At 41.0% G+C, this 24118-nt stretch overlaps 2 protein-coding genes and 1 long non-coding RNA gene across 5 annotated transcripts; 1 reads left to right on the top strand and 2 right to left on the bottom strand.

Annotated features, from left to right (window-relative positions):
* Positions 1-929: 929 nt before the first annotated feature.
* sox3 (SRY-box transcription factor 3) lies at positions 930-18348 on the bottom strand. 2 transcript variants are annotated; one of them, XR_003269960.1, is made up of 4 exons: positions 18091-18348; positions 16486-16662; positions 9936-10129; positions 6096-7054 (listed from the first exon to the last, which is right to left on the bottom strand). XR_003269960.1 is itself a non-coding variant. In XM_026144843.1 (2 exons), the coding sequence occupies exon 2, from the start codon at positions 2208-2210 to the stop codon at positions 1308-1310; it is 903 nt and encodes a 300-aa protein (XP_026000628.1). In that variant the 5' UTR covers positions 2211-2574; positions 9936-10104; the 3' UTR covers positions 930-1307. The 2 variants fall into 2 exon arrangements, 1 of the variants encoding a protein (XP_026000628.1); XM_026144843.1 differs by lacking the exons at positions 6096-7054; positions 16486-16662; positions 18091-18348 and adding an exon at positions 930-2574 and having other exon boundaries at positions 9936-10104.
* Positions 18114-21248, top strand: LOC113007853 (uncharacterized). The gene is made up of 3 exons (XR_003269961.1): positions 18114-18159; positions 20330-20428; positions 21190-21248. It is a non-coding gene; the product is annotated as an uncharacterized LOC113007853 (long non-coding RNA).
* LOC113007838 (P2Y purinoceptor 4) lies at positions 20770-23710 on the bottom strand. 2 transcript variants are annotated; one of them, XM_026144818.1, is made up of 2 exons: positions 23632-23710; positions 20770-22200 (listed from the first exon to the last, which is right to left on the bottom strand). In XM_026144818.1, exon 2 carries the CDS (start codon positions 22147-22149, stop codon positions 21058-21060), a length of 1092 nt encoding a protein of 363 aa, XP_026000603.1. In that variant the 5' UTR covers positions 22150-22200; positions 23632-23710; the 3' UTR covers positions 20770-21057. The 2 variants fall into 2 exon arrangements, with proteins under 2 accessions (XP_026000603.1, XP_026000613.1); XM_026144828.1 differs by having other exon boundaries at positions 20770-22323; positions 23632-23709.
* Between the last annotated feature and the right edge of the window lie 408 nt (positions 23711-24118).

Here is a 24118-nt window from a genome sequence, read left to right as displayed (position 1 = left end):
TTTGTTTTCAACCCATCTGACCTATGAAAACTGAGTGAATTTAAGGGAACATACAGCTTTTCAACAAGAGCAAACATTCATTTCATATATATATATATATATATATATATATATATATATATATATATATATATATATATATTTTTTTATTTTTTTTTTTAACAAATAGCCTGTTATCTAATGAAGAATTATGACACTCCTTATTAAGCAGATGTTCAAAATTAGACCAGGAATGAAATTTATGTTTATACCTTCTAAAACAATGAAACATTTTTCCTCTCCTGCTTGTGCTTCTGTGTAAGAAAATCGTAAGTGCTTGAATAACCAACTGATTTGACATTTTCAAAGAGAAAACATTTTTATGAACACATCTTACAAATGTAAATGCCAATTGTTTGGTCTTCAGACGGTTTTGTGAAAAGAAGACTTTCAGTCTGTCTAAGGGCCTATAATTTATTTATTTATTAAATCACCTTTATATCACATTCTCGTCATTCACATTACACACACAGACACATACACACGAGACGGAGTCACAAGTAACGTTTCGTAGAAATTTATTCAGCATTTAAGAATAGAGGATGGTCTTAAAATATGTAGAAACGTCAGTTTAAATAAACCTTTTCGTTCAGGGTAATGAGCAAACATGACACTGTCAAAAACCATCACAGAACAGAATATTTTACAAAAAATAAAACAATAATTGAACATTTTACGTGACAAAACTTCGGGTTCACAAGCTAAAAAACAAAACAAAAAACAAGTGAAAACAAATCTTACTATAAATAAAACTTGCGTTTGCGACCCGCACTGTCTTTACATTTTCTTTAACCTAGTTCACTGGGAGGAAGGGAAGAAAAAAAAAAAAAAAAAAAAAAAAAGGAGACTACAAAATTTGGACACAGTCGAGACAACTGACAGTCTACAAATTAAGTGTAAACATTTATGAAACAACTTTCCATCCAGCTTTTCTGAAATACACCAGCCCCTTCACGAGGCCACATGCCTTTTCATAGAGAGAAAATATGGCATCATTTAAAATATAGAAGTCCAATTCTTCTACATAAGTTAATTGCTCGTACTCGCGATAAAAAGCCTCTTTGCAGCGCAATTTACTCTGGCGGGCTCAACGTTCAGTTTCGATCCATTTAAACGTCTTTTAAAATGGACAAGTCAGAAGATAAAAGCGTGTTTCTCTTTTTTAAAAACAAAACTGCTGAACGTTGTCTCTTTAGCAAGTTCAAGTATCCGTAACTTTTTGAAAAAGTTTTTAAAAGTCTGTGTGGGGGGATTTTTGCGTGCTACTCTCAGATGTGGGTGAGAGGTAGCGTTCCATTAACGCCAGTCCCCGCGGTCTGATAGTGCGGATGGACGCTGTGTAACCGGCTGCTCTGCAGGGATGAATGCTCTGCGCTATCCCCGCCGGGAGGCAGGTACATGCTTATCATATCCCTCAGGTCCCCCAAACACGCCCTCTGAGAGTGGGACGTGATGGCCGGCGGTGGTGAGCTCGGCTCGGTCTTGCACACTGACGCCATGGAGCTCAGTCCCATGGCGCTGGTGGTCTGCTGCGTGTACGCCGGAGACATGCTGTATGTGGAAGCTGCGTTCATGTAGGTCTGCGCCGAAGACATCATCGGGTACTGCAGGCCTGCCATCTCGTACCGGTGCATCTGCTGAATCTGTGGGCTGTTCATGCTGTGATGCTGAGGGTAGGGCAGCTGGTCCGGCATGAGGGAGTACGCACTGTTTGTCCACCCGTTCATGTGCGCGTATCCGTCCATTCGCTGCCCCACTGACACAGCGTTGTTGACGGGGTTGGTTCCTGGCGCCAACAGTCCCCCGGGCAAAGAATACTTGTCTTTCTTGAGCAAGGTCTTGGTCTTCCTGCGGGGACGGTATTTATAATCCGGGTGCTCCTTCATGTGCATAGCCCGTAAACGCTTGGCCTCGTCGATGAATGGCCTCTTTTCACTGTCGGTCAGAAGTTTCCAGTCAGCACCGAGGCGCTTGCTGATTTCAGAGTTGTGCATTTTAGGGTTTTCTTGAGCCATCTTTCTCCGCTGACCCCGAGACCAGACCATGAAGGCGTTCATCGGCCGCTTTACCCGCTCCTGGTCGCTGGCGCTGTTGTTCTTTGCGCCCGGCGCCGAGCCCGAGTTGGACTGCGGGAGCGGGGTCTTGAGCTCGGTTTCCATCATGTTATACATTCAGGCGGCTTTTAGTGTTCACTCAGGCACATAAAAAGTTCACAAAATAACGCCAAAAGTCAAAGAGGTAGATGTACTGACCGATCTCATAAGATGATGTTTTTCTTTTCTTTTTTTGGAAAAAAAAAGTTCTGCCTTAAGAGGCAAATGTGCCTGCAGGTGCTTCTAGGTTCTCTCCGCTCAAACTGCTCCTTCCTTCACGGCTCTGAAACAGAAGTCTGTAAACTTGTTCGCCAAGCTCATCTGTTAATAGGCCTAGGGGCCGGACCATGTGATGTGGATTGACAGCATGACAATGAGGACCAGGTAACCAATCAGCGCGCGGCTCCCATATCCAGCGCGTAACCAACCAGGGCACACACTCCTGTGTTTTGGTCAGAAGAGGAGGGAGAGGTAAAGTTTTAAAACAGCAGCGCAACTCCAAATATTCTGGGTTTACAAAATTTTGCAAGACTAAATCAACGAGTATATAAAAGAAATGAACCCGATTTATTTCTTCCTTTTTTGTCTGTGAACGCATCACATTTCTTCTAGTGACAAATTATTTTAGTTTTCAAATTTAGTGCTTATGGGGTGTTTTTACGGATTGTAATACCATGGAGGCTGTAAAGTACCCATACAACTATAAATTCTTAAAATATGAAACCATATGACCAAACAAAAGGTTTGGGATCGGTGTCATTTAATTTGCTGAAGAGGCAGACCCCAACCCACATGGATTTAATAAGTCCAAGTCATTTTAAAAAAGCGGGATATTGAAATAAAATATGTTACTTGAAAGGAAAAAATGTTTCTTTCTGCCACTTAGTCAAATGTATTGCAAATCTTCTGGAAAAATTGCCTCCTGACATTAGTTTGGGGTTTCGATGGTGTCATGCTCAACTGATGAACCTGAATGTTATTCTTACGTGTTTTTTCTTAAAGTTTTTTAAAAATTTCCCAGAGGTGTTGAATGATTAAATGATCCTGTAGTCACTGTGAAAATGAAATCCACGCAATGAGTTTTTGATACAGAATGAGGTTGATAAGGGCATTTATTTAGGTTTTATAAATATAATAAAAATATACATTTTGAAAATAAAATAAAGCATCAAAAACAAGTATATTTATTCTGTTTTATGTGATGATAGAGAGATTTCGTACTTCCAAATGTTCCAAATGAAATTAATCGAAATGTTGTGCGTTAGGATCCCAGCACTGGGGAATTTTAATACATCAACGACCTCTTGTGGAGGGGACAGGCTATCTCCTCGGTCCCTGAGGAAAAGTTTAGTTTGAGTGTCCCTCACGTAAACCGACTGGCGGCCCTAAAAATCGTCGCCAGCTGTTGGGTGACTCGTTTTCTCTCATCGACGTTAATGGTTTTTAAAATGATTTTCAGGGAGTGTCTCCTTACAAACGACTTTGGCCATTGATACCAATCACTCAACTGGGCAAAACTCACACCTGCTAATGATTGGGAGCAAATCGCCCATCGAAAACGCCTGTTAACACCTGAGTATCGACAGGGCTCTTCAGGCGCCGTTCTGCTATGCGCATATTAGAGGGTTTCACACCTCACAGCTTTGAAACTTAAAGGGCAGCTGCTCAAGGCCCACCATGTACATGATGCGAAGGGAGTGCAGGCATTTCATCATTTGTCACCATCGGTGAGAGCAAATATTCAGACTGAAAAGCCAGGCTCTTTCTGATTTATAGGTTTCTACGAGCTACCGATAACATTCTCCAACTGTTTTATTTTCCACTTTACTTAAAAAAACCCTCAAACATCATATTTAAACCACTTTGAAAAAACGTTTACTCTCACGACAGATATATATATATATAAAATTAAATTTAAGGTTTAGACACACACATTACATAATATATATGTTATCTTAGAAGGAGGGGACTGTAGCCCATAGACCCAAGACCGTAATAGTAAATCAGCTGAAAAGAGACATCACTTCATGAATTTAATTTCCACGTTCAATGGGGCGTGACAAACAGAGCGGGAGCAATAAAACTAACGTTCAATTAGTACTCGTCTAATTCTCCGGGACCGGTTATTTGTTTATCGGGGCGAATCTCAGTACTGATCCGCTTGTAATCTGCTTATGGAAATTGACCGGTGGCAGAGAGAGGGAGAGAGGAGGAAAAAACACGCAAAGAGTAACCCGGAGTTTGATAATGAGGGCCTCTGTGTGGCTAATTTCCTAATTAAGGAACCGAGGACCACCAGCACAGTCTGCTCTGATTCAGACTCAACAAGCCTGACGGCCCTAAGGGGCTCTCAGGGCGCACGGCTGCAGGATCCCACTGTTGAATGTTGGGAAATATGTGGATGTCCTGATGGGAGGATGTAACGAGCTTGCAATCACCTCAATCGGGTATAATTTAACGTAAAAAAAAAAACAAAAATAAAAAAATGAATGAATAGCGCGTCAGCCTAAGAGCGAAAGTTCCTCTCAAAAATTCAGATTTCAGCGCAGAAATTAGTCGTTTTGTATTTTTAGTCAGAACACACAGGTTATGTGTTTATTAAACGCAAAAATGTGTGTTTAATTCTTACATTTATTTTCTTGCGGTAGGAGCTACAGAAATAAAGGTCTTGTGCAGAGTTTCGGCCTTTGGGCCAGCAAATAAAAGCAAACAAAGGATTTATTAGTTCAGGGCTGGAGAGGAATTAAAGTTTATCCAGTATGACAGACTGACACAACGACACATAAATGCCTGCTTTAAAATATAGTGCTCCGAACGCATTAGAGCTTTGTGGTCAGACAGCAACTTTAATAATACACGACAAGGCGCAGGCGCTGCATGCATTCAGCTTCCAACACCTGATAACAGATGAAATTTATTGTTTTGAATCGTGCTTTTATTGTTGCAGAATGAGCTTACAGTTCGTTGTTTTCATTTCATTTTTTTTTACAGTTCTCAAACAAAGCAGATTGTTTTTCATTATCAAAAGTCGCACCTCAGATCCACAATAAACATTTTTACGTGTCCATTTTAGACCCCACGACCTCCAGAATCAATAACTTTCTTTTTGTTTCAGCTCAGTGACTGCGGACAAGGCCTTTGAGAAACAGTAATTAACAAAGAATGGCTTTTCAATTACAGCCACAATGGAAACTGTCTCATTAAGATTTGCATGATTTTTTTTTTGGACTGGGAATGCAAATGAAGATGCAATTTACGCACGGTCTGCTGTTCCTATTGTGCGGCGTGAATGGTTGCGTCCTCCCAGTTCAACACAGGTAAAATAATGTTCACGGGTCATTTAAAGGAATAAAAGTGTCGCTATTATCACCTCTTTATTACACAAATCTGGGCTAGTATCCCTAATGGTAATTTGACGTATTTGACCCGTATATCAGTAAACTGCTTAAAATGTTTAACGTCTGTGCGTAATGCAGAATCATGGCCGGTGGAACATTTTTACTCCCTTAACTGATGACATGGGTTGACACAATTTGGGGGGGGGGGGGAAAGTGTGCATTTGTCCTTTTTTTTTTTTTAAATCGCAATTAAGTCTTAAAAGTCTTTAAAAATCCTAACTCTATAAGGATTGTGCATTTTTATTCCCTACACTGCTTTGGAGAGAGAGGGGGGAAATAGATATCAGCTATGATCCCCTCTAGCAACAGGTATTTATAAATTAGTTCTTAATAGCTCTGCCTGCTTGATCTATTAGGAAGTGGAGCTTTCCCTAATGTGAGTCTTTGGTTTACTTTGAGATGTTATCGAAGCAGAGGACTGCACTCTTACAGCACTCTTGTTTGTCAGAAAACTTTAAGAGGCAAACAACAAATTAATATAAAATACCTCAAGATTTTTTTAATTCAATGAAGTTTTCATTTTATCATTGGAACAAATTAAATATATTTTATATATATTTTAAAATCTTTGCAAATTTCCTCCACAGTAAGGATGAGCAAGAGACCTTGACTTGAATAAGCACATTTGTTTAAAATTGCTGTAAGCCGGTGTTCACCGCCTGCTGGCAGAAACATAAGACAGAGAAATCACGGATCAGGGCAGAAAATAAATAGAAGTGAGGTCTTTGAGAGAAACATGTTTTTATCACTGCTCTGTCCTGGACTGTTCCCTCACAAATATGCCATATGAAGCATTTTAGTTCTCACGAGGGAGATTGGGAAAGCTTCGAGTACAGGTAGATCATTAAACGTTCAAAATTTCCGGACGCTACTCTGACAATCGTTTCCGACTCAAGACCATCTGAGGCTGTGAAAGTCTCCAAGTTCAGTTATTAAGGGAACAGATGGACGCTCACACCTTCAAAAGAAGCAAAACACACACTTAGAGGACAGATGCATCGATTTTCAGGAAAGCTTTAGTGGAATGTTGCAAGTCCGTCATCAGGAGGACTCCAGGCTAATGGAGAATACGGCATTCTTCCCTCCAGTGCAGCACAGTAATTTGTGTTTTCATTCTTTGTGCTGGTTGGGCAGAGAGAAGCCCAGAAGTGTTCTCCCTGCACTCAACAGTCACCTTGTTCATTTCTGTGGAATGCATACTTCCTACTTATTGCCCTCTGCTTGTAAAACAACATGCAAAAAGCTGCTTGCCTCCTGCCGCTGCCTGTGAAGACTGCTTCAAATTTGAGCCTCTTTTTCTCCCCGGCAGGCCAAGCATGTCCTTCCTCATTATGTTCTTATGTGAGCAAGGCCAAGGCTGCTGACACAGACCCAGTGTAATCTCTTTAACCCGCCACTGTCATGAGCAGACAAGGCGTGACCACCCAACACTCTGCTCCATCTCACTTAGCCAAGGGAATAGTTTTTCACCTCATCGCCTCACACTCCTAGGCTTGTAGCTGCTTATCATTTAGGGATGCACATCTGAAACACATTTGATCGCACACATCGAGGGTTAATCACTGTTACAAGACCACTCCATATAATTACGTGCAGTTAAAAACTCACTGACCCCTGCAGTTGCCATAATTGACGCAAGCCGTTTTTTCACTGGTTATTGACTAATGAAGCCAAAGCAAATGAAATTACATCGCAGGAGAGGACATTGGTGGAAGCATTTTTAAATGAATATACAATGATTACTAGCTCCTTGATGTCATTTCTTAGACAAAGACTCTGTACGTTTACTTCGTATTAGGGGATTTGGTATATGACGCGTTAAATGAAAAATAAAATACTAAATTACTGTGAATTATAAGCTCCTATCCATTGAAAGCTAATTTCAATTCAGTTCAAATTAAGCAGAAAATTTCAATAAATGTGGTTTTGCTTCTAAGCCTGTGGGTGAGGTCTGCATTAAGCCATCGAGTGCAAAGTCTGAAACTGCCTCGACTGAAGCCCAGTGCCGTTTCCATTTATAGTGAACATACAAACCTTTCATCTCATTTGCTCTTTTTTTTTTTTTTTTAAGAATTATGAGATGCACTCATGCACAATAAATGGTGTGCAACAAAAGACAAGAGTGTAATTTAAGTCTCCAGATATTTTTTCCCCCCTGCAGCAAAGTTATAGTAGTCTGACAGCAAGCTGTTGCCTGATTTTAAAAACGCCTGCACGTGAATGGCATTATCAAGCACTCCTATATGATGATCATTTTAAGTAATGTTAATGCCTGACTAGCTAATTACAGCACTCATTATTTTCCATGTATCTGTTGAATCATTGCCATGTTCAGTTTTCCCCAAAACAATGGAAACTTCCTCCGTTTTTTGTTTGGAAGAAAGTGCTGAATCGTCACTTTTTGCTTTGCGCCATGCCCAAGCAAGCAGCCCTCTTTTGTTTTAGCCATAATTGAGATCCCAACTAATCTAGCCTCTTTTTTTTTTTAAGGCAACAGTCTCTTTGTTAAGCCTTCATTAGTTTAAGATAATATTGTGAGAATGCACAATTAATTTGCAGCGTAACTTTAATTAATTAAATACACCCAATTTTGTAATGTGATTAATGCCGCCAAGTTGTTATCTGTGTCCTCCTCCAAAATGAATATGTAACAGCGATACTGCACTGAGCATTAATTGCAGAAATTGTGGCATTTAAGAGCCAAAAACTAGGTGAGGTAATTATAAGAGGTAATTTATTAAATCTTAAATAAAGAAACAAACAAGCATTAATTGATATATAAATCATGAGTACCATAATGTGTAATCTGGCTGTGATTTGGGAGAAAATGACAAATCTTTGTTGCATGCCAAGCACTTGATAAAGCAGATAGTGGTCATAAATTTAGCAGCAGTCAAGGTCTCATTAAAGGAGGCATAATTTAATTAAGAGTTAGCCATCGCCCTCTAAATATATTAATTACCTTGAGCATGACGAGATAAGTGCGGTGATTATTGCATATTTCATTAGAGTACGTCTTCGGGGAGAAGAGCAAACTAAGGTGGGAAGCTGGCTGTGTTGACAAGATAATGGATGGGCTGGCCTGAGATGAATTTGGTCACCTTGCCGTGGGTTGGAGCTCGGAGAGGTGAGACAGAGGACAACACAGGTACTCAAGCATTAAGGTTTCCGCCTGTTTACTAGGAATTTAATTTTTAGACTTTATATATATATATGATTAAATCTCTGTAAGTCTCTAATCATATTTGAATAAATTATTTTTCCAAAGCATTACATAACTATTACTTCAAATACATGATATAAAAAGGTGAATTTAATTTAAAAAATGTTAAATTTTTATTATTAAAAAAATCTGAATGATGCTAGAGCTCATGTCATTTTAAAAAGCACATTTTTAATTTTAGTAATGATTCAAAGTAGAAGTTGCTGTATTGTGATTTGTGTTGTTATATAGAAAAAAAGAAATAAATAAAAACTGTAAGCGTAGAAATAAGAAAAAATCCTGCTTAAGTGTTATTACAAAAGTCAAAACTAAATACTTCTGCCTTTGTTCTGAGTGGCGCAAGCTATTACGGTGACCTAATAATGCTCTATACTTTTATATTCCACCTGTATCGACTTCGCTTGTCCCTAATATAGCCAAGAGTTACCCTTTTGTGCCAACTATTTTGTACAAACCCATCCACAAACACACATCCAGACCAGAAGTGTGCAGAAGTGTGCAGGGGTGACGGCTCATTGCCCCATAGACTGATATGTCAATGGAACATACAAGATGTTGCCGCTGTGTTGGAGAGATTTGCAGCCTCGCTCCTCTCCCGCCTGACAGCAGGACAAAGAGCCTAAGCTACTATTATCTGGAAGCAACCTCTCATTCTTGCTTTCATCCTTCTCTTCACAAACATAGATGTATACAGAGCTCAGCATAAAGTCACTGATGCATCCAGTGTGCGTGTCAGAGAGGACAAACCATAACAATTGGGGGTAGTTTTAACATTCTTAAAAGTCAAAATAATTGACTATATAGCATTTTTTGAATAAAAGAAATGTAGCTTGCACCACAGTGATTATTTTATGCTTTTCCTATATTTATTTTTTAATCATAACAAAGATTCTTTTTATTTCACGTGTTGTAACTTTTAGGTCGATTCTGCAGGATTTGACCGCTCTGCTTTTTCCTGAAATCTAAAATGCTGCTGTATCTGATTAGAATAAAACCAACAGGTGACAAGACGGCAAAGCTAAGCTTCCTCGACTCAAATTAGACTATGTCATAACAAATATAGCATATGTGAACACACAGAGCTTCCTAACCATCATTCCAAATGCCCCCTCCCTTTTTTCTCTCTCTCTCTCTTTACTACTAACCTCCTCCCACTCTGGCCAGAAAATTGAGGACACTCACCAACCTCTCACTGCTTCCAAGGCTGCTGCTGCTTCCCGATCCCTCTGTTAGACACACCTTCAACAGCTGACTGCCAGCAGGCCCGGGAGCAGAACCATGGACTCTAAGATGGCAGGGACATCAGCAGCCTACAGCCTCAGCCCAGACTCCATCAACAGCCATTTAAACAGGAGTACCTCCAGCAAGGCAGCCCTCTGTGCAGTAGAGAAATAAAAAGTGTGAGAGCGCTGGGCAGTATGGCAGTGCACACTGCAGCTGAGCTCTCCCTGCTCTGGGACCCATCTCATTCAGCCAAGATTGCTTCATACAAAAGTTGACAATGCACCAGTGAAAGCCATTGTTGATATTCAACATTTTTTAAATAGCTGAGCAGAATAGACAACATGGCAGGCTGCAAAACTTGGCAAGGGAAACTGACCTGGAGCTTCCCGATTTGAAAGGGTTGCCACGCTGGGCGAGAGGAGAGAGCGCTATTGTGTTAAAAAAAAAAGAAAAAGAAAAAAAAAAGAGGGAGAGCTGGTGTGAAAGAGCTCAAAAAACAAAACATCTCCCATCCCAGGAGAGCAGAGTACAGCAGGAAGAGGACAATCACCCTGCACAGTCACGAGCATATATACCCAGAAAGAACAGAACAATAAAAGGTATGCAATCGGATCCAATTTAAGAACGGGATATTATATTTCTCACTTTTGAACCAAACAATGAAGCAGCCCAGTTAGTTGTTGAAAAGCCTGAACATACGTCATACCTCACGTTCAATATTTTTGCCTTGGCCACTATAATTCATCTTCCATGCGTTGGCTTGGCAAACATCCAGATGAATGCCTTTCAGAGAGAGTGATCCATTTCTCTAATGTTGCACACATGAGAATGACACTGCCTGGTGTTCCTAATGGTGTTCTGTTTCCACTATTGTCAAGCTGACAAGCATGCAGATTGATATGGACATTTAAGAAGCCTTTAACCTTCCTCATGTTAAAGCATCACAGTGCTGCTCGTGCCTCACAAGCTATCAATACATCTAATGTAATGTGTAGGTACAGGTGTGTGCGTGCCTGGTAGCCCTGAGGCAGGTCTCAGTGTTGTGTTTCGTGCATCCTTGTGTTTTGCGATGGGATGGGATAGGAAAGGTGAGTGACACACTATTAGCTCTCCCCCAACCCCACCACAAAAAAGCAGCTGCAATGCATGCTGGGACAATTCTAATCAGCTCAATAAATGACTGCAATACTGTAAACTTTGTGTTAGTGTAACTTAAAAATGTGGTAAATTAATTCATATTCTGACAGTAAACAAAGAAATGACCTGCTGACACTGACATAAACCTAACAATGAAAATATTCTATGGTCTGTATGGCCGTCTTCCAGTTTGTGTGAGCAGTGTTAAATAAAAATCCAGGTTAAACAAAAAATTGCTCCTGTAAAAACTCGAATTATTAATCCTGAATTCAAATCTTTGATTTATAAACAAACTCATGTTTGGTCAGCATAGGTAGTACAACGGACTATTAATAATCATACTACTAATAATAATGGTAATAATAGTACTACTACTAAAAAATAACAATAATACTGAAAATCAATAATTTTTCCATCAGTTTCATAATTTTCATCATAAACTTAAAAAGATAAAGATTAATGGCCCATGCTTGTTCATCTAAACTCAGCTGTAATGTGTCATGTTGCTAAAACTGTTAATCACTACAGACTGGTCGTTTTATAAGTAATGCATTTCATTTCTTGGTCTTAGTGACCCCTCAAAGCGCTTTTAGCACATTTCAACCTCACATTCTATACACTTCCAGCATTTCATCTACCTCACATCCATGGCCAGTTTAGAATCACCTATTAACCTAACATGCATGTGTTTGGACTGTGGCAGGAAGCTGGAGTACCTGCAGGAAACCTATGCTCACACCAGGAGAATAAAGGCCCCAGCCGGGGTTTTACCCGAGATCTTCTTGCTTTTATGTGTCAGTGCTAACCACTGCCCCACTCTTCCACATACTACCTATAGGTGATATTAATAACACCTCCGTTTCATTATAATAGCATCTGTCAAAAAATTTTGCTCTGAAAATCAGTTCTCTTCAATTTTAGAAAACTTGTAAACTTGCTGTAAAAAGAAACTTTGCCAAATATTTGACCTTCCAAAGGCGGCTTGCAGAGCCTGGAGCAGAACATGCGGGACAATTGAGAAATATATTCAGTAGTGTGAACTAATGCAAAAATCAAGAACACTCCAAACATATTCTGCTCCCATCCGATCAGGCCCTGGAATTTCAGAGGAAGCGCTGTAAGTTTTGTATTGTGCCGTCCTTCCTCATTCAAAAAAAATGAGGTGGTGCACGAGTGTGTGTGTGTTTTTATGTGTGTGTGAACAAGGAAACAAGACCTGCCGTGGCCTTTGACATAGGCAGGCTTGGAGTTGTAGAAGTATAATTACATTACATCAAGGAGAAATCACAGCTCTTAAGAAAGCAGGGCCCACGTAATCTCACAGGTGTGTCTGACAGAGAGACGCAGTGAGGGAAAGAGAGAGCGAGAGAGACGAGAACCTGTGGCGTCTTTACTGGAAATCCACATCAGCGCCACCCATCACACACTATTAGTTGCCATCAAAGCTCCAATTTTACTCTAACATTACACCCCGCTCCCTGTGCCCCCCTCCCTCCCCTGCTGGTCTGGATGGCGCAGCCTGGTGGGAAAACGACATTCAATCCACTATCCGCCCCATTCAGGCCAAATTGGCAAATGACTGCTCTCCGCCTCTCAGATTGCAGGAAGTGAAAGGTACCGCAGCTACCAGCCTGGGCCTCCAAAAGCTTCTTGAGGGGTGGGGAAGGAGCAAGGGTGAAAGCAGGGGGAGAATGAGAACCGGTGAGGCCGAGGAGTGGACTGAGGTGGGTTAACAGCTTTCCTTGTCCTCCTCTGCGGTGACAGTGCTGGACAGAGAGCACAGAGGGGGAAAAATAGAGCGAGTGAAGAATGCCTACTCAGCAGATCAAAGGAACATCCCTGAGGCCAACGGAAAAGTTGATCTCAATCCCCTAATCACCCACTTTACCACCCCGGGCCGAGCCCTGCGGGCAGATGAGAAAACAGAGTTTGCACTCACGGGGGTCAACAGCTGCAGGAGAGCCGTACACAGAGTTTGGGCTACAGAGGCAGGCTGTACAGACAGAATTAAAAGGCCAGCTTCTCCCAGTTTTTTCTATATGCATTCAAGCAAAAGTTCAAAAGAAATAAACCATAAGGACAACAAGCTGTGGCAACAAGTCTGATGAGCGGTAAAAAAAAAAGTAAAACAAAAACACAAATCTAGCATGTTTCGTATATGACGGCAGAACTCACAGAAAAAAACCCAACAAAACCAAGGCCTTTCATCACTATTTTACCACGACATGCAGGGAAAAGACACAGAACATATTATGTTAGACACTAACTGGCTGCACCGCTGAATGGTACTCTTACCGCTAATTAAGTGCTAATGGCAGTTCCCCCTGCAGAGAATACTAATTAATGCTCCATTCTTCTGCGGGCTCAACGCGTACTCCACCACGGCCTAATGAGGGGAGGCAGGTACGTCTTCTCCCAGGCTGGGTTAATAAGCACAACACAGTGGGGTCTAAATAGAGAGGGCCATACTGGGGGGTTGCTTCCTGTTCCCTAATCTTAACAGACCCCCCTCAGAACACTCACAATGAGCCACAGAGGTAATGAAAGGATCGGTCCCGTAAACTCAGAAAATAGGCCACAGCTTATATACCACCTCAAAAGTTTAAGTGCGTATAATTGTGTAAATGAACATGGAGAAAATTCTATATTAGGTATAAGAAAAAGCTTATATAAAATCCTCCGCAGAGGCATTTGGTAATTTTTCTTTATGTCTTTAAATTTTACAATGCAGAGCATTTAATTTTGCACACTGTACAACTATGTGTTGTATACACAATTTGTTTAAGCTTCTTAACAATAAGTACCATGTCAAAAAATTTCTGAGCGTCCTGCAGAATTATTACCAAGAAATTGCTGATGTCTCATAGAAAACAACTTCTATTTCATATAGTTTCCAGCACTGCCGAGAAATAAATAAATACATTACCTGTTTGGATGCAGAAAGCCCGGGAATCAGATTCAAAGTGCTGAAGAATGAATGGATGTGCGAGTATGTGGGTGCGTGCAGGAGCGTAAACATAGATTGAGGATGGTATTGGAATTACCTGAGTGAGATAATGGGGGTGCATTAGATTAACTTTCAGTCCTTAAATGCAACACATTTAGGCAATCTTGTCCCCCCAAAACATGTCAGTGTCTGAAAGGCCTCCCTCTCGCTATCAGGAGCCTCTGGTCCCCCACACTGATGCAGCTGGCAAGGCGCTACCGTCGACTGTCAAAACGCAGCGCCAGATCTAGTTATAAAATAATTGAATTTTCATATCAGAGGGGACCAGAGTCCCAGCAGACAATAGGACTGCTGAGTCCTCTCTGATATTGGCTCAGGCCCTTTGCCATGCGCATGAAATCAGTATGTTAATGTTCCAGGGTTTTCTTTTTTTAAGGGCACTTGTGCTCTCGCAATGTACTACCGATGCGGTTTCAAAAAATTGCAACTATTGATAAGTAGGCAGCCAGCAACCCCCTCGACCCCTCCTCCCACCCAGCATGCCACCCCCACCGCCTCCCCCTCCAACCCACCAAGGCTCTAGACGTTCTCGCACCCCCATCCTCCCCCATTATTAAAATTGTAATTTATTTTTCTAAATCAGAATGACAGCTTGCTTTCTTTTCTCTGCAGCAGGCAGTGAATCACCAAGCTTTAATTACTTTCATAACTTCGCTGACCCTGTGAGCGTGCCGCTCTGCCAGAGAAAATGGGACCTCCAACAAAGGCCCTCCACAGCCTCAGCCGCCTTCGGTTCATTCAAAATGCGAAAATTTATCAAACTACGGATTTTATATAAGATTTTGTTAACATTTCACCTCCTATCTTTTTCACACTCTCGCCCCCCCCCCTACAAAACACCCCCGCCTGGAGCAGTTCTGCACTCCCAATCTCCTGGCCCAGCTCCAGAAGAAACTCTGGAGAACTAAACAACCTAATTCCAACTCTCCATCCACACCTCTCTCTCTGTCTCCCTGTGCTTTTGTTGACTCAACAAGGTCTCCTCGGGTCAAGACAGACAGGGGTCATACTATTATCAGCAACCCCCTCATATCCGGGCCGTGGCCTCGGCAGCACGGAGACAGTCAGAGCAAGGTCCTGGGGCCACAAAGCACAGATCAACAGGGACGAACGGTAAATTTGATCACTTCACAAATCTTTGGCCTGCAGACATCAAGGTCAGGCTTTATTCAGCAGAGCTGCCAGACTCTATCACCCAGCTATCAAAGGATTTTCCATCCACAGGTTACTGCCACAAGAGAGTCGTTTTTCTCTGTCTAAAAGCATGAAATGCGCTCAGAAACTATCACATGGATCATGGCTGTGACACCGATGAGTGAGAGAGCCACGTGTGGCTTTAAAGTTGAACAGGAAAAAGGGTTAAGATACAACCCTCTCCTGCTTTGTTGCTCCAAAGTTCAGGCATCCTCCTTGTTCGCCAGCGGATCCCTATTTGCTTCGCATTATTCCTGCTGGCTGATTTATTAAAGTAGCTAATATGTTGTAATCCCTGCTATCGCTCTCACCTTCTCACTGGCACACCTCTGTTTTGGGCTGTGCCACTGTGTGAACCAGGGGTGTGCAGGCAGGGTTGGTCTTTTGCTGACTGCCTGATAATTGAATGAGCGATTATCCCTCCCATTAATAGACAATGATACAGAAAGCACTGCCATATGTACAGAATATTAATGAGTGGCTGCAGCGGCCTAGATAAGAGAAGCGCCATGCAGTTGCTGTAATAGGGGTTAAAACAATTTGCCCCCCGCTACCCTATTCCTCCCTGCACACACACGAACATACACACACGCCAGCTCCCCGTGCTTTCCTCTCTGCTAATCCTCCACCCTCTCACCAACTAAGCGGGTTGCTTCTGAAAATCTACCCCCCATGGCCTGGACGGATGCTTGGTGCTGACCTCACTGCTACCAAGGCCAGTCGGTTATTGTGTAAGAAATGGAGCAGGGTCTCCTGACAACAGAATGACATGCAAATGATGAGAAACAGAGGGTGTTTTGCGTTTACGTTATGAGCCATTCAGAATTTTGCCTACAAAAAGAAAACAATGTTTTATTTTATACGGCTTTTGCAATTTTTCTTGTAGGATCTCAAGATTTTACAGCTTCTTCCTTCTCTTTACTTTCCACAACTAAAGTGTTTTCTCCTTGTGTTCAGCTCAAGTGAAGATGCAAGAGGAGTAGAAGCCCACACAGTCACAAAGGCCCATCCTGCGTTTCATCAAAAGTTGCACAGAGTCACGCAGGTGAAACAGCTGGGGCGCTCTTCTGTATGAATCTCCATGCCAATCAATATCTAACATCTATTAGCATTGGAAAGCAATATTTCCCCTTTTACCTTGCAATAATTGTGCTTAATGCTGTGAAGTACCTTATCGTAGGTCTGGCGGCAAAAGAAAGGCCGGTTACCATGGCGACCATGAAAGCCATTGGTTTCCTTTTCAGCAGAATAATGAACTTCTCTCCTCTGTGTGTCACTCTTCCACTCCACTCGCAGCCTCTCCGATTAAATTGAAGTCCACGCGTCCTTGAAATCCCTCGTCTCTGCCTTATAATTTGCCAAACAAGAGGGGAAAAAAGAAAGAAAAAAAACACAGAAAAAAATGTTCAAACCTCAACAAATGCATCACTTTAGGCAGAGGCGTAGGTATATCTCACTCAATCATTGCACAATGTACTTTTTTTTAATCTTGCTAAAGCGAATACATCCTCTTAATTAAAAGATTTTCTATACTTGCTTTTGTGTTGTATTTCTTTTAAACTGGAATGATTTCTGACTATATTTTTTCCACTTTTACTTTGTTAGGCGGTTAGATACTGGATTGCAAAGCTGTGAGATAACCATTAGATTTCCACCTAGGAAAACTATCAGTCCTCTCAGATCCTAAACAACTCTTAAAGTGAGGTTTTAACCTTTAGAAAGAGGTATCAGGTCCATTAAAAGCAGTTGCACTACTTTTAGTTTTGTAGCTAATTTAAATGTTAGAATGAATCAACCATGCAATGCAAAACCCCAGATCCCTTTGTGTTGATCAGCTTGATGCTGCAGTAGCTTTGAGGTGATGGAAAGCTCCTCTTGAGTATTTTATGGTTAATACTATAGGACAAACTTATTAATAATGACTGCTAAAAGATTCACCTAACTAGGTGCTCGGCTGCAGGATATTTTTCTACATTTCTACAAGAATTAAAAAAAAAAAAAAAGCTCCGCGTTTCTCTTCTCTAAATGTCTTGAATCCGATCAGTGAATGCACTCGCTATCCACAATGTCCTTGAGCACAGACATCTTCACTGCCAGGGGACATTGAGTGTTTTATTCACTGGAGGTGTCTGCATGATGGTCGATCAAGGGGAAGAAAGGCCTGAAACTCATTCAAGCAAACTTGGAGAACAGAGACGAGCACACAGATCGAAAGAAAGCCAACAAATAATGACATCAATTAAACAGCTGGAATGGAGAATATCCCAAATGTATTCAGATCACCCACTTTAAGTTGGAGACTGTTTTATCTAAGGGACTAAACGCACAGATATTTTGCATATTTTTAATATGAAAACGAAGACGTCAAGTTTTTAATGTTCAAAGTCTCATTTAGTCTGATTTTTTAAGCAATTTGAAAACACAGATGTTAGTAAAATACTCGGTTTTACTTTGTCGTTATTTGTAAATTAATTCTTTGTACGCTTTGATCTTGGTGCTTTGCTAAAACGGATGTGGCAGTTGCTTAAGTTTCTAATCAAATATTAGCGGTCTATAATTATCGGTAAATGTTAGCTTCATGAACGCGTCACTTCTGTTTTCGTTTGTTTATCTGCTTTTTCAATGACAGACCTGCTCATTTATCGCTCCACGTATGTTTTCCAGCGAAATAATTTCCAAAATGGGCGGAAACACTCGCGATTCTGGCTTGCAGGCGTGGGGTGGGGCCTTGATAACGTATGACGTCTGAACATTTCTCCAAAACAGTAAACTTACCTTTAATTTATATTCGTCATTTGTTTTTGTCTTTTAAACTTCGAGAGGCCGAACCAAAGCACCTGACAAGTGAGTTAGTCCGAGTTGCCGCTGTTAGCAACATTTAAAAAGCCTGATATTATTTTAAAATGAGAGCTGCGAGGACAGCTTTTCCAAGGAAGGGTTAGTTTCTTCAGATTTTTAAAGCGACGTCTAATCGGAGCATGCGCACATGATCAATTGCTCTACCTAGGTTTCTCTGGTAGGTCAAGGTGGCAACATATCCTGTTAGCGGGAGCGTAGAAATGAATCAATCAATATCAGTTTTGAGCTTGTTCAATTAAACATCCCTCATTTAGGAAAAAATGCACATAAAGCAGTAATTTAAAAAAAAAGAAAAACACAAACGTCTGATAGATAAATAGTTAGATAGATAGATAGATAGATAGATAGATAGATAGATAGATAGATAGATAGATAGATAGATAGATACTGATTTTTTTTAATTACTTAAAATATTAATTTATTAATTAATATTAATTTTCAAAAATCTTTTTGTGTAGGCTAATATTACGATATCCCAGATTTTGTATGTTCTTAGTAGATTTACTTTTGATTCAGAAACCTTAGTCTACACTGGCACCTAAATAATTTCCCCCAGGGATCAATAAAGTATTCTGATTCTGATTCTGATTCTCTTTCAGAAGTGGAAAACTGCACACAGAGCCCACTCGGAAGTCATGAAGTTCATGACTTGCTTAACTGCAACATATTTACTGCACGTATTCATGTAAATTGAATGTGTTGTTGTTGCTGTTGTTTTTTTTTTTTACCTCTGGAGTGGATGGCAGGGTGCTCATGCTACCTTTCGGGTTGGTCCTTGAGGGTCGGGTTTAATTTTACGCAGATGTGTGAAATGCTTAACAATCACACATGGTGTTTTTCAGAAATGGTACCGTTTGGATGCCCTGTCCATCCTCCCGCGTTTCTTCTGGCTTCCTTCTCTTTTTATCTTAAAGACAGCGTCGTCATGATCGTGGCACAAAAATATTTCTTTCTACACTTAAACGTCATTTTATAATTTTTTGAATTTTCTAATGCATTTTTAAAAAATCGAGTGTATTCACTGCAAACACAACACTGTATCCTGAACTTTTAAGTACTGCCTCCTGACTAAATCAGACCACGAGGAGGCGCCAGTAAGCTTACTTCAAGCGACCAAATGAACGAAATCTGCCGTTCAGTGCAAGGCCAACTATTGAAATGTGCACAAAGTTGACACGTCGTCCTACAAAAGCGTTTGAACCTTTAGGAAGATGAGAATTAAATGTTTATTACACGCCGAGTGCTGGATCAGTATGATAAAGAAGATGGAGATCTTTGTGATGTAGAATGTGTACAGGTTATAGTAATTAAAAGATACCTGTGGGTCAGTTATAACTTTTGGTGTGGATAAATATGGAAATCCCATGCGTTTAAAAATCCCCTGAATACTCTTTGTTATAACCTCCAAAAACATGATATTAAATGTTACATCTTTCACATCCAGCTAATATGACAGGGTATCTTTCTCACCAAGACAGTTTGTAGGCACACATGTAGGTTTTTTTGTTTGTTTGGGGGGGGGTGCAACTTTAGGGAAATTCAGTATAAAGACTTCCCAAATAGGCTGATAAGGGTTTACTCTTAAATACAGGAATCTGATATAGGCATCTGGTTTGCACAAAACTGCTTCACCAGCTATATGTTTTTGTTTATCCCTCATATCTGGACACGTGATGGTAGATTACAGTGAAAAACAGGTTTTGTTAACATTTGAGTCACATATTCTGCTTTCACTTCCCAAACGCTGCCTGCGTTGACACCTTATTTAGGTCTCGTAAGGTGTTACTTTCAATTTTGCTAAACATGAGGTGATGTTGATTAGATGTAAAATCTTTCCCTGACCAGTTGTTCACCACATAATCAGGCTGTGACAACTGATATGACACTTCTGTCTTTTGTGGTAACATGTCATTGTGTAGCCACAAGACTTAGAAGTAGTCCTCGTATTTTAGATTGTGAGAGCATCATTTGGGATGGTGCACTCTAAACACTTCTCCACTTGCATACCTTCATACATCAGCAATTTAAAAAAAAAACAAGGGTGGAGGGCTCTGTGTGATTAAGTAAAACTTTCCTATGCTGATTTCAGCTCTTGCAAACCTTTCAGAGTTAAAGCAGCCAACTTATCCTTGAATTCCATTTGTCAATCCCGAAGGTAAAAGGGGAAAAAGGAAAATCCCTTCTCCCGCTGCAGAGGTGTGGGTGGTTTTGAATGCAGAAACAGCCTGGAGTCGTCTCTCCGCTTTCCTCCATGGTAAAGAAAAAGACAGCTGTGAAAGTTGAAGGACAAAAGCAGCTGGGATCTGGGACTGCGCTATATTTGCAGCTGCAGTTTCTGGGTAACACACAAATACTGTTGATAAAACAGGAAGGATTACATCACAACTGTCTTATGTTTTAAGACAACAGTCAGACGTTTCTGTTATATTTTCATCAGCGAGTGTTCAATCAAACCTTATTATCTACACCAAAGATGACAGACTGACTCAATCGTCTCATCGTTTTACTTTAAGGCACCTGTATTAAAGGCTTTAACTCAAGTGTCTCCCTTTCTTCTGCCTAGGCACAATTTTCTCATAAATAACTGTATACAGGAGTGTAACCACTGTTTATTTACATGTTTAGCAATGAATAATAACGCCTCTGGGTTATATACAGACTCATTAAAAAATACATGATTTTTATATAACAAATAGCATTCTGAAGAAAATGAGAGGAACCCCAAACATTTCTTTGTTTTGTTCTGCAGAAATCTTGAAAGACACAAAGCTTATCCAGCTGAGTTAGAGTCACAGTACACTGGTTCTTTTCTCTTCAAGCCTCAGATCGGAAATGACAGTTCAGCCAGGTGCAGAAATATTTACCAGTAGCTCGCAATTGGCACTACGTCTCAACATCCTCACTGGCTTTAAGAGCTGAGTTTTTATAAGCCAGGCCAATACTGTCGTTATTATTCCGCCGTGCTGGTGCCTGCTCAGATATTTGGCTGCTCACTGTCTGTCTTTTTCTCATCAGAACATTCATCATTTTGGAGCGGTAGTGATCCCCAGCCAGGAAATACAATATGGGATCAATGCAACTGTTGATGCTGGCCAGCGGCCTGGTGATCTTGTAAGTAAAGTTTACTATGTTGAGGAATTTACAGTTAAGATCCAGCACACGGGCCGTATAGTAGAGGGTCCGTGTGATGTGAAATGGGACGAAGCTGACAGCAAACACCACAAGCACCACGATGATGAGCTTGATGGATTTCTGACGTGAAGCAGCGCTCTGCTGGCTTGAAGATATTCCCTGTCTGGGCTGGCACAGGGCCCGAGCCATCAGGCAGTAACACACCATAATGACGACGAACGGGATGCCAAACAGCAGCACCATCACAACAGAGCTGTAGTCCACATACTCCTCGAAGGCCTCCTGGCTTGTTGTGTCATGGCACAGGGTGTCATTGCCCCTCCTGGAGGTGGTGACAAACATGATATTGGGCACCAAGCACACGGTCACCACACTCCACACTATGCCGCAGACCAGGTGTGCATGGCGACGCTTCACCAGGCTCATCATCTTAATAGGGTGGCAGATGCCGAGATAGCGATGCACGCTGATGCAGGTGAGGAAGAGAATGCTGCAGTAAAGGTTGGCATAGAAGAGGAAGCGTGCAAGTTTGCAGGCAACCACACCGAATGGCCAGTGACTCCGGTTGGCATAGTAGTATATGAGGGTGGGCAGGGAGAGTACATAGAGGAAGTCTGACAGGGCGAGGTGGAACATGAACACTGTACTGGCGTTCCAAGGACGCATCTTCACAAACAACCATAAAGCTGCAGCATTAAGCACAAAGCCGAACACAAACACCAGACTGTAGGACACTGGCAGCAGAATGTATTTGAACTCTTCATCAAACTGACAGCTCGAGTTGAAGATCGAGATCAGCACAGACCGGTTGTGTCCTCCTGAGCTGCTGGTGACCCTCTCCATAACTATGAATGACCTGTGCGATCAGCTGTTAAAGCTATCAGATGACAAAACCTGCGAGGAAAAAAAGAAACACTGAGATATGACGATTTTTAAATCGTGTAACTGTAAAGTTCACCTTTTTTTTCGGTTGGTAGCTGCATATTTATCCCTCAAGGGACCAAGCTGTTTTAGCAACTGAAATGACAGAGTGAGGTAATTTATGGCACCGTTGTTTTAAACAGGAAGACTTTTTTATTGGCTCTGTATGGGTTTATCTTATATATACAGTTTCTTTTATCTATGATGGATTCCAAAAATTTCTATGGTAACAAATTATGTTTTTTTAAACGTTTAACTCAAATCATCAAAGCTTCTGATGTAGTAAATCTTGTTTAGGTACAAGATTCACTGCAAAACATCACTGAGTAGTGATTAGAAGTAGAAAACCACAATAAAATCAAAATCAACAAAGTTCAATGTTAAAGAGTACATATATCTCTGGGATCACAACTAACGTTTCCAAACTTTTCCGTATCTTTAGCTAACTTTCCATCATACCGATACTGGAAGTAGATTGACAAAATCATGGTAGGAAACACATTTTTAAGATTTAAAAATATCACAGCAGCACATATAAATATGTCACCATCTTCAGTTTAAATGTAAAGAATTTGCCCTCTATAAAATTTTGTTTTTAGAATAAGCTACTGGTGGGGATGGTGCTTAGGTGGTACAGCAGTTTGTCCACTAATTGTAGGTTTGGTGGTTCAATCTCCAGTCTAATTTTGTCCTTCTGAGGCAAGAAACAGAACCCCAACTCTGTTCTGTTGCCAGGCCAGCACCTTGCATGGCAGCTCCACTTGCACAAACTTGTGCAGGTGGGTGACAGAGACATTGTAGAACCACCAAAGATGCATTATAAGATAGAAAATAATCTGAGATTAATCAGCAATGAAAATAACAGTTGTGGTAGTACAGTTAGTCTGTGGAGGAGTCACATTTTTTTTCTACTGGAATCATGTCAGAAGCATTTCAGTCCTTCATTTAACTTAAAAATCATAGTCTAAAAACACTGGGGGGGGGGGGGCTTAAATGGTCACTATGCACAGTAATATCCCTTCAGAAAGTAAAATTCAACTAGTTAACTACTTAAAGGCTAGTGTTTGGAAACAATAAACATTATATTATAAAACTATATTTTTATTATCGATTTATGTATCACCTTAAGGTTAAAGGTGATAAGCGTGGTAACTATATAAACGGGGTAGACCGTATTTCACTGGGAAATCTATCGGGAAAGAAGTGCAAAGTTAGATGTAAGGAGGGTTTAATAAAGTGTATCTAAACAGAACTTCCATCGGTTTCTTTCCCATTGCTGTTGGTTGATCATTTAAATCTCCTTAACCTGAATAAGAATCTTAGATGTGATTTTACTAAAGCTCCGCATATCCGGCTCCGCACCTTTCTCTAGAAGCACGACATGGTAACTTCACTGCTACTCACCGCCCAACAGGATCCTCACAGCCGTGTTGTTGTTGCGGATCGCGATCCCGTTGTTGCACTGTGGAGCTACGGAGAGTTAGTTCGCTTAATTGTAAGTTTCACTCTCAGCCGTGATCCAGATGTATGAAAAAAACTCTGCTTCTCTCATTCCGTCACACTGTCCACTGCCTCTGTGATCCAACCCACGCGCGTTAAGCGGTCATTAATGCGCAGCGACGAATACACTTCTCGACATTTTAACTCCAACACAGTTCGCGCGGAATGATAGATGGCAGAGTGTGGTTGAAGTGGGAAGTGCTGAGTGGGCAAGCTGCCACTCGAGATTCCTGTTTTTGCAGCTATCGAATTAAAGAAACACGTGGAACTGCTACTAGAGTTTAATTCGGGGACAAACATGCCCATGCATGTATGGATACAGTGATCAAAAGATAGTTTCCCGTCGCTCCGACTTACGAAGAAATGCAGTGCTGTGCAAAAGTTTTGAACC

This window comes from Astatotilapia calliptera, chromosome 2, assembly GCF_900246225.1.
Source record: "Astatotilapia calliptera chromosome 2, fAstCal1.2, whole genome shotgun sequence".
In the NCBI taxonomy this organism is placed as follows: domain Eukaryota; kingdom Metazoa; phylum Chordata; class Actinopteri; order Cichliformes; family Cichlidae; genus Astatotilapia; species Astatotilapia calliptera.
This window is presented reverse-complemented; position numbering and strand designations above follow the sequence as displayed.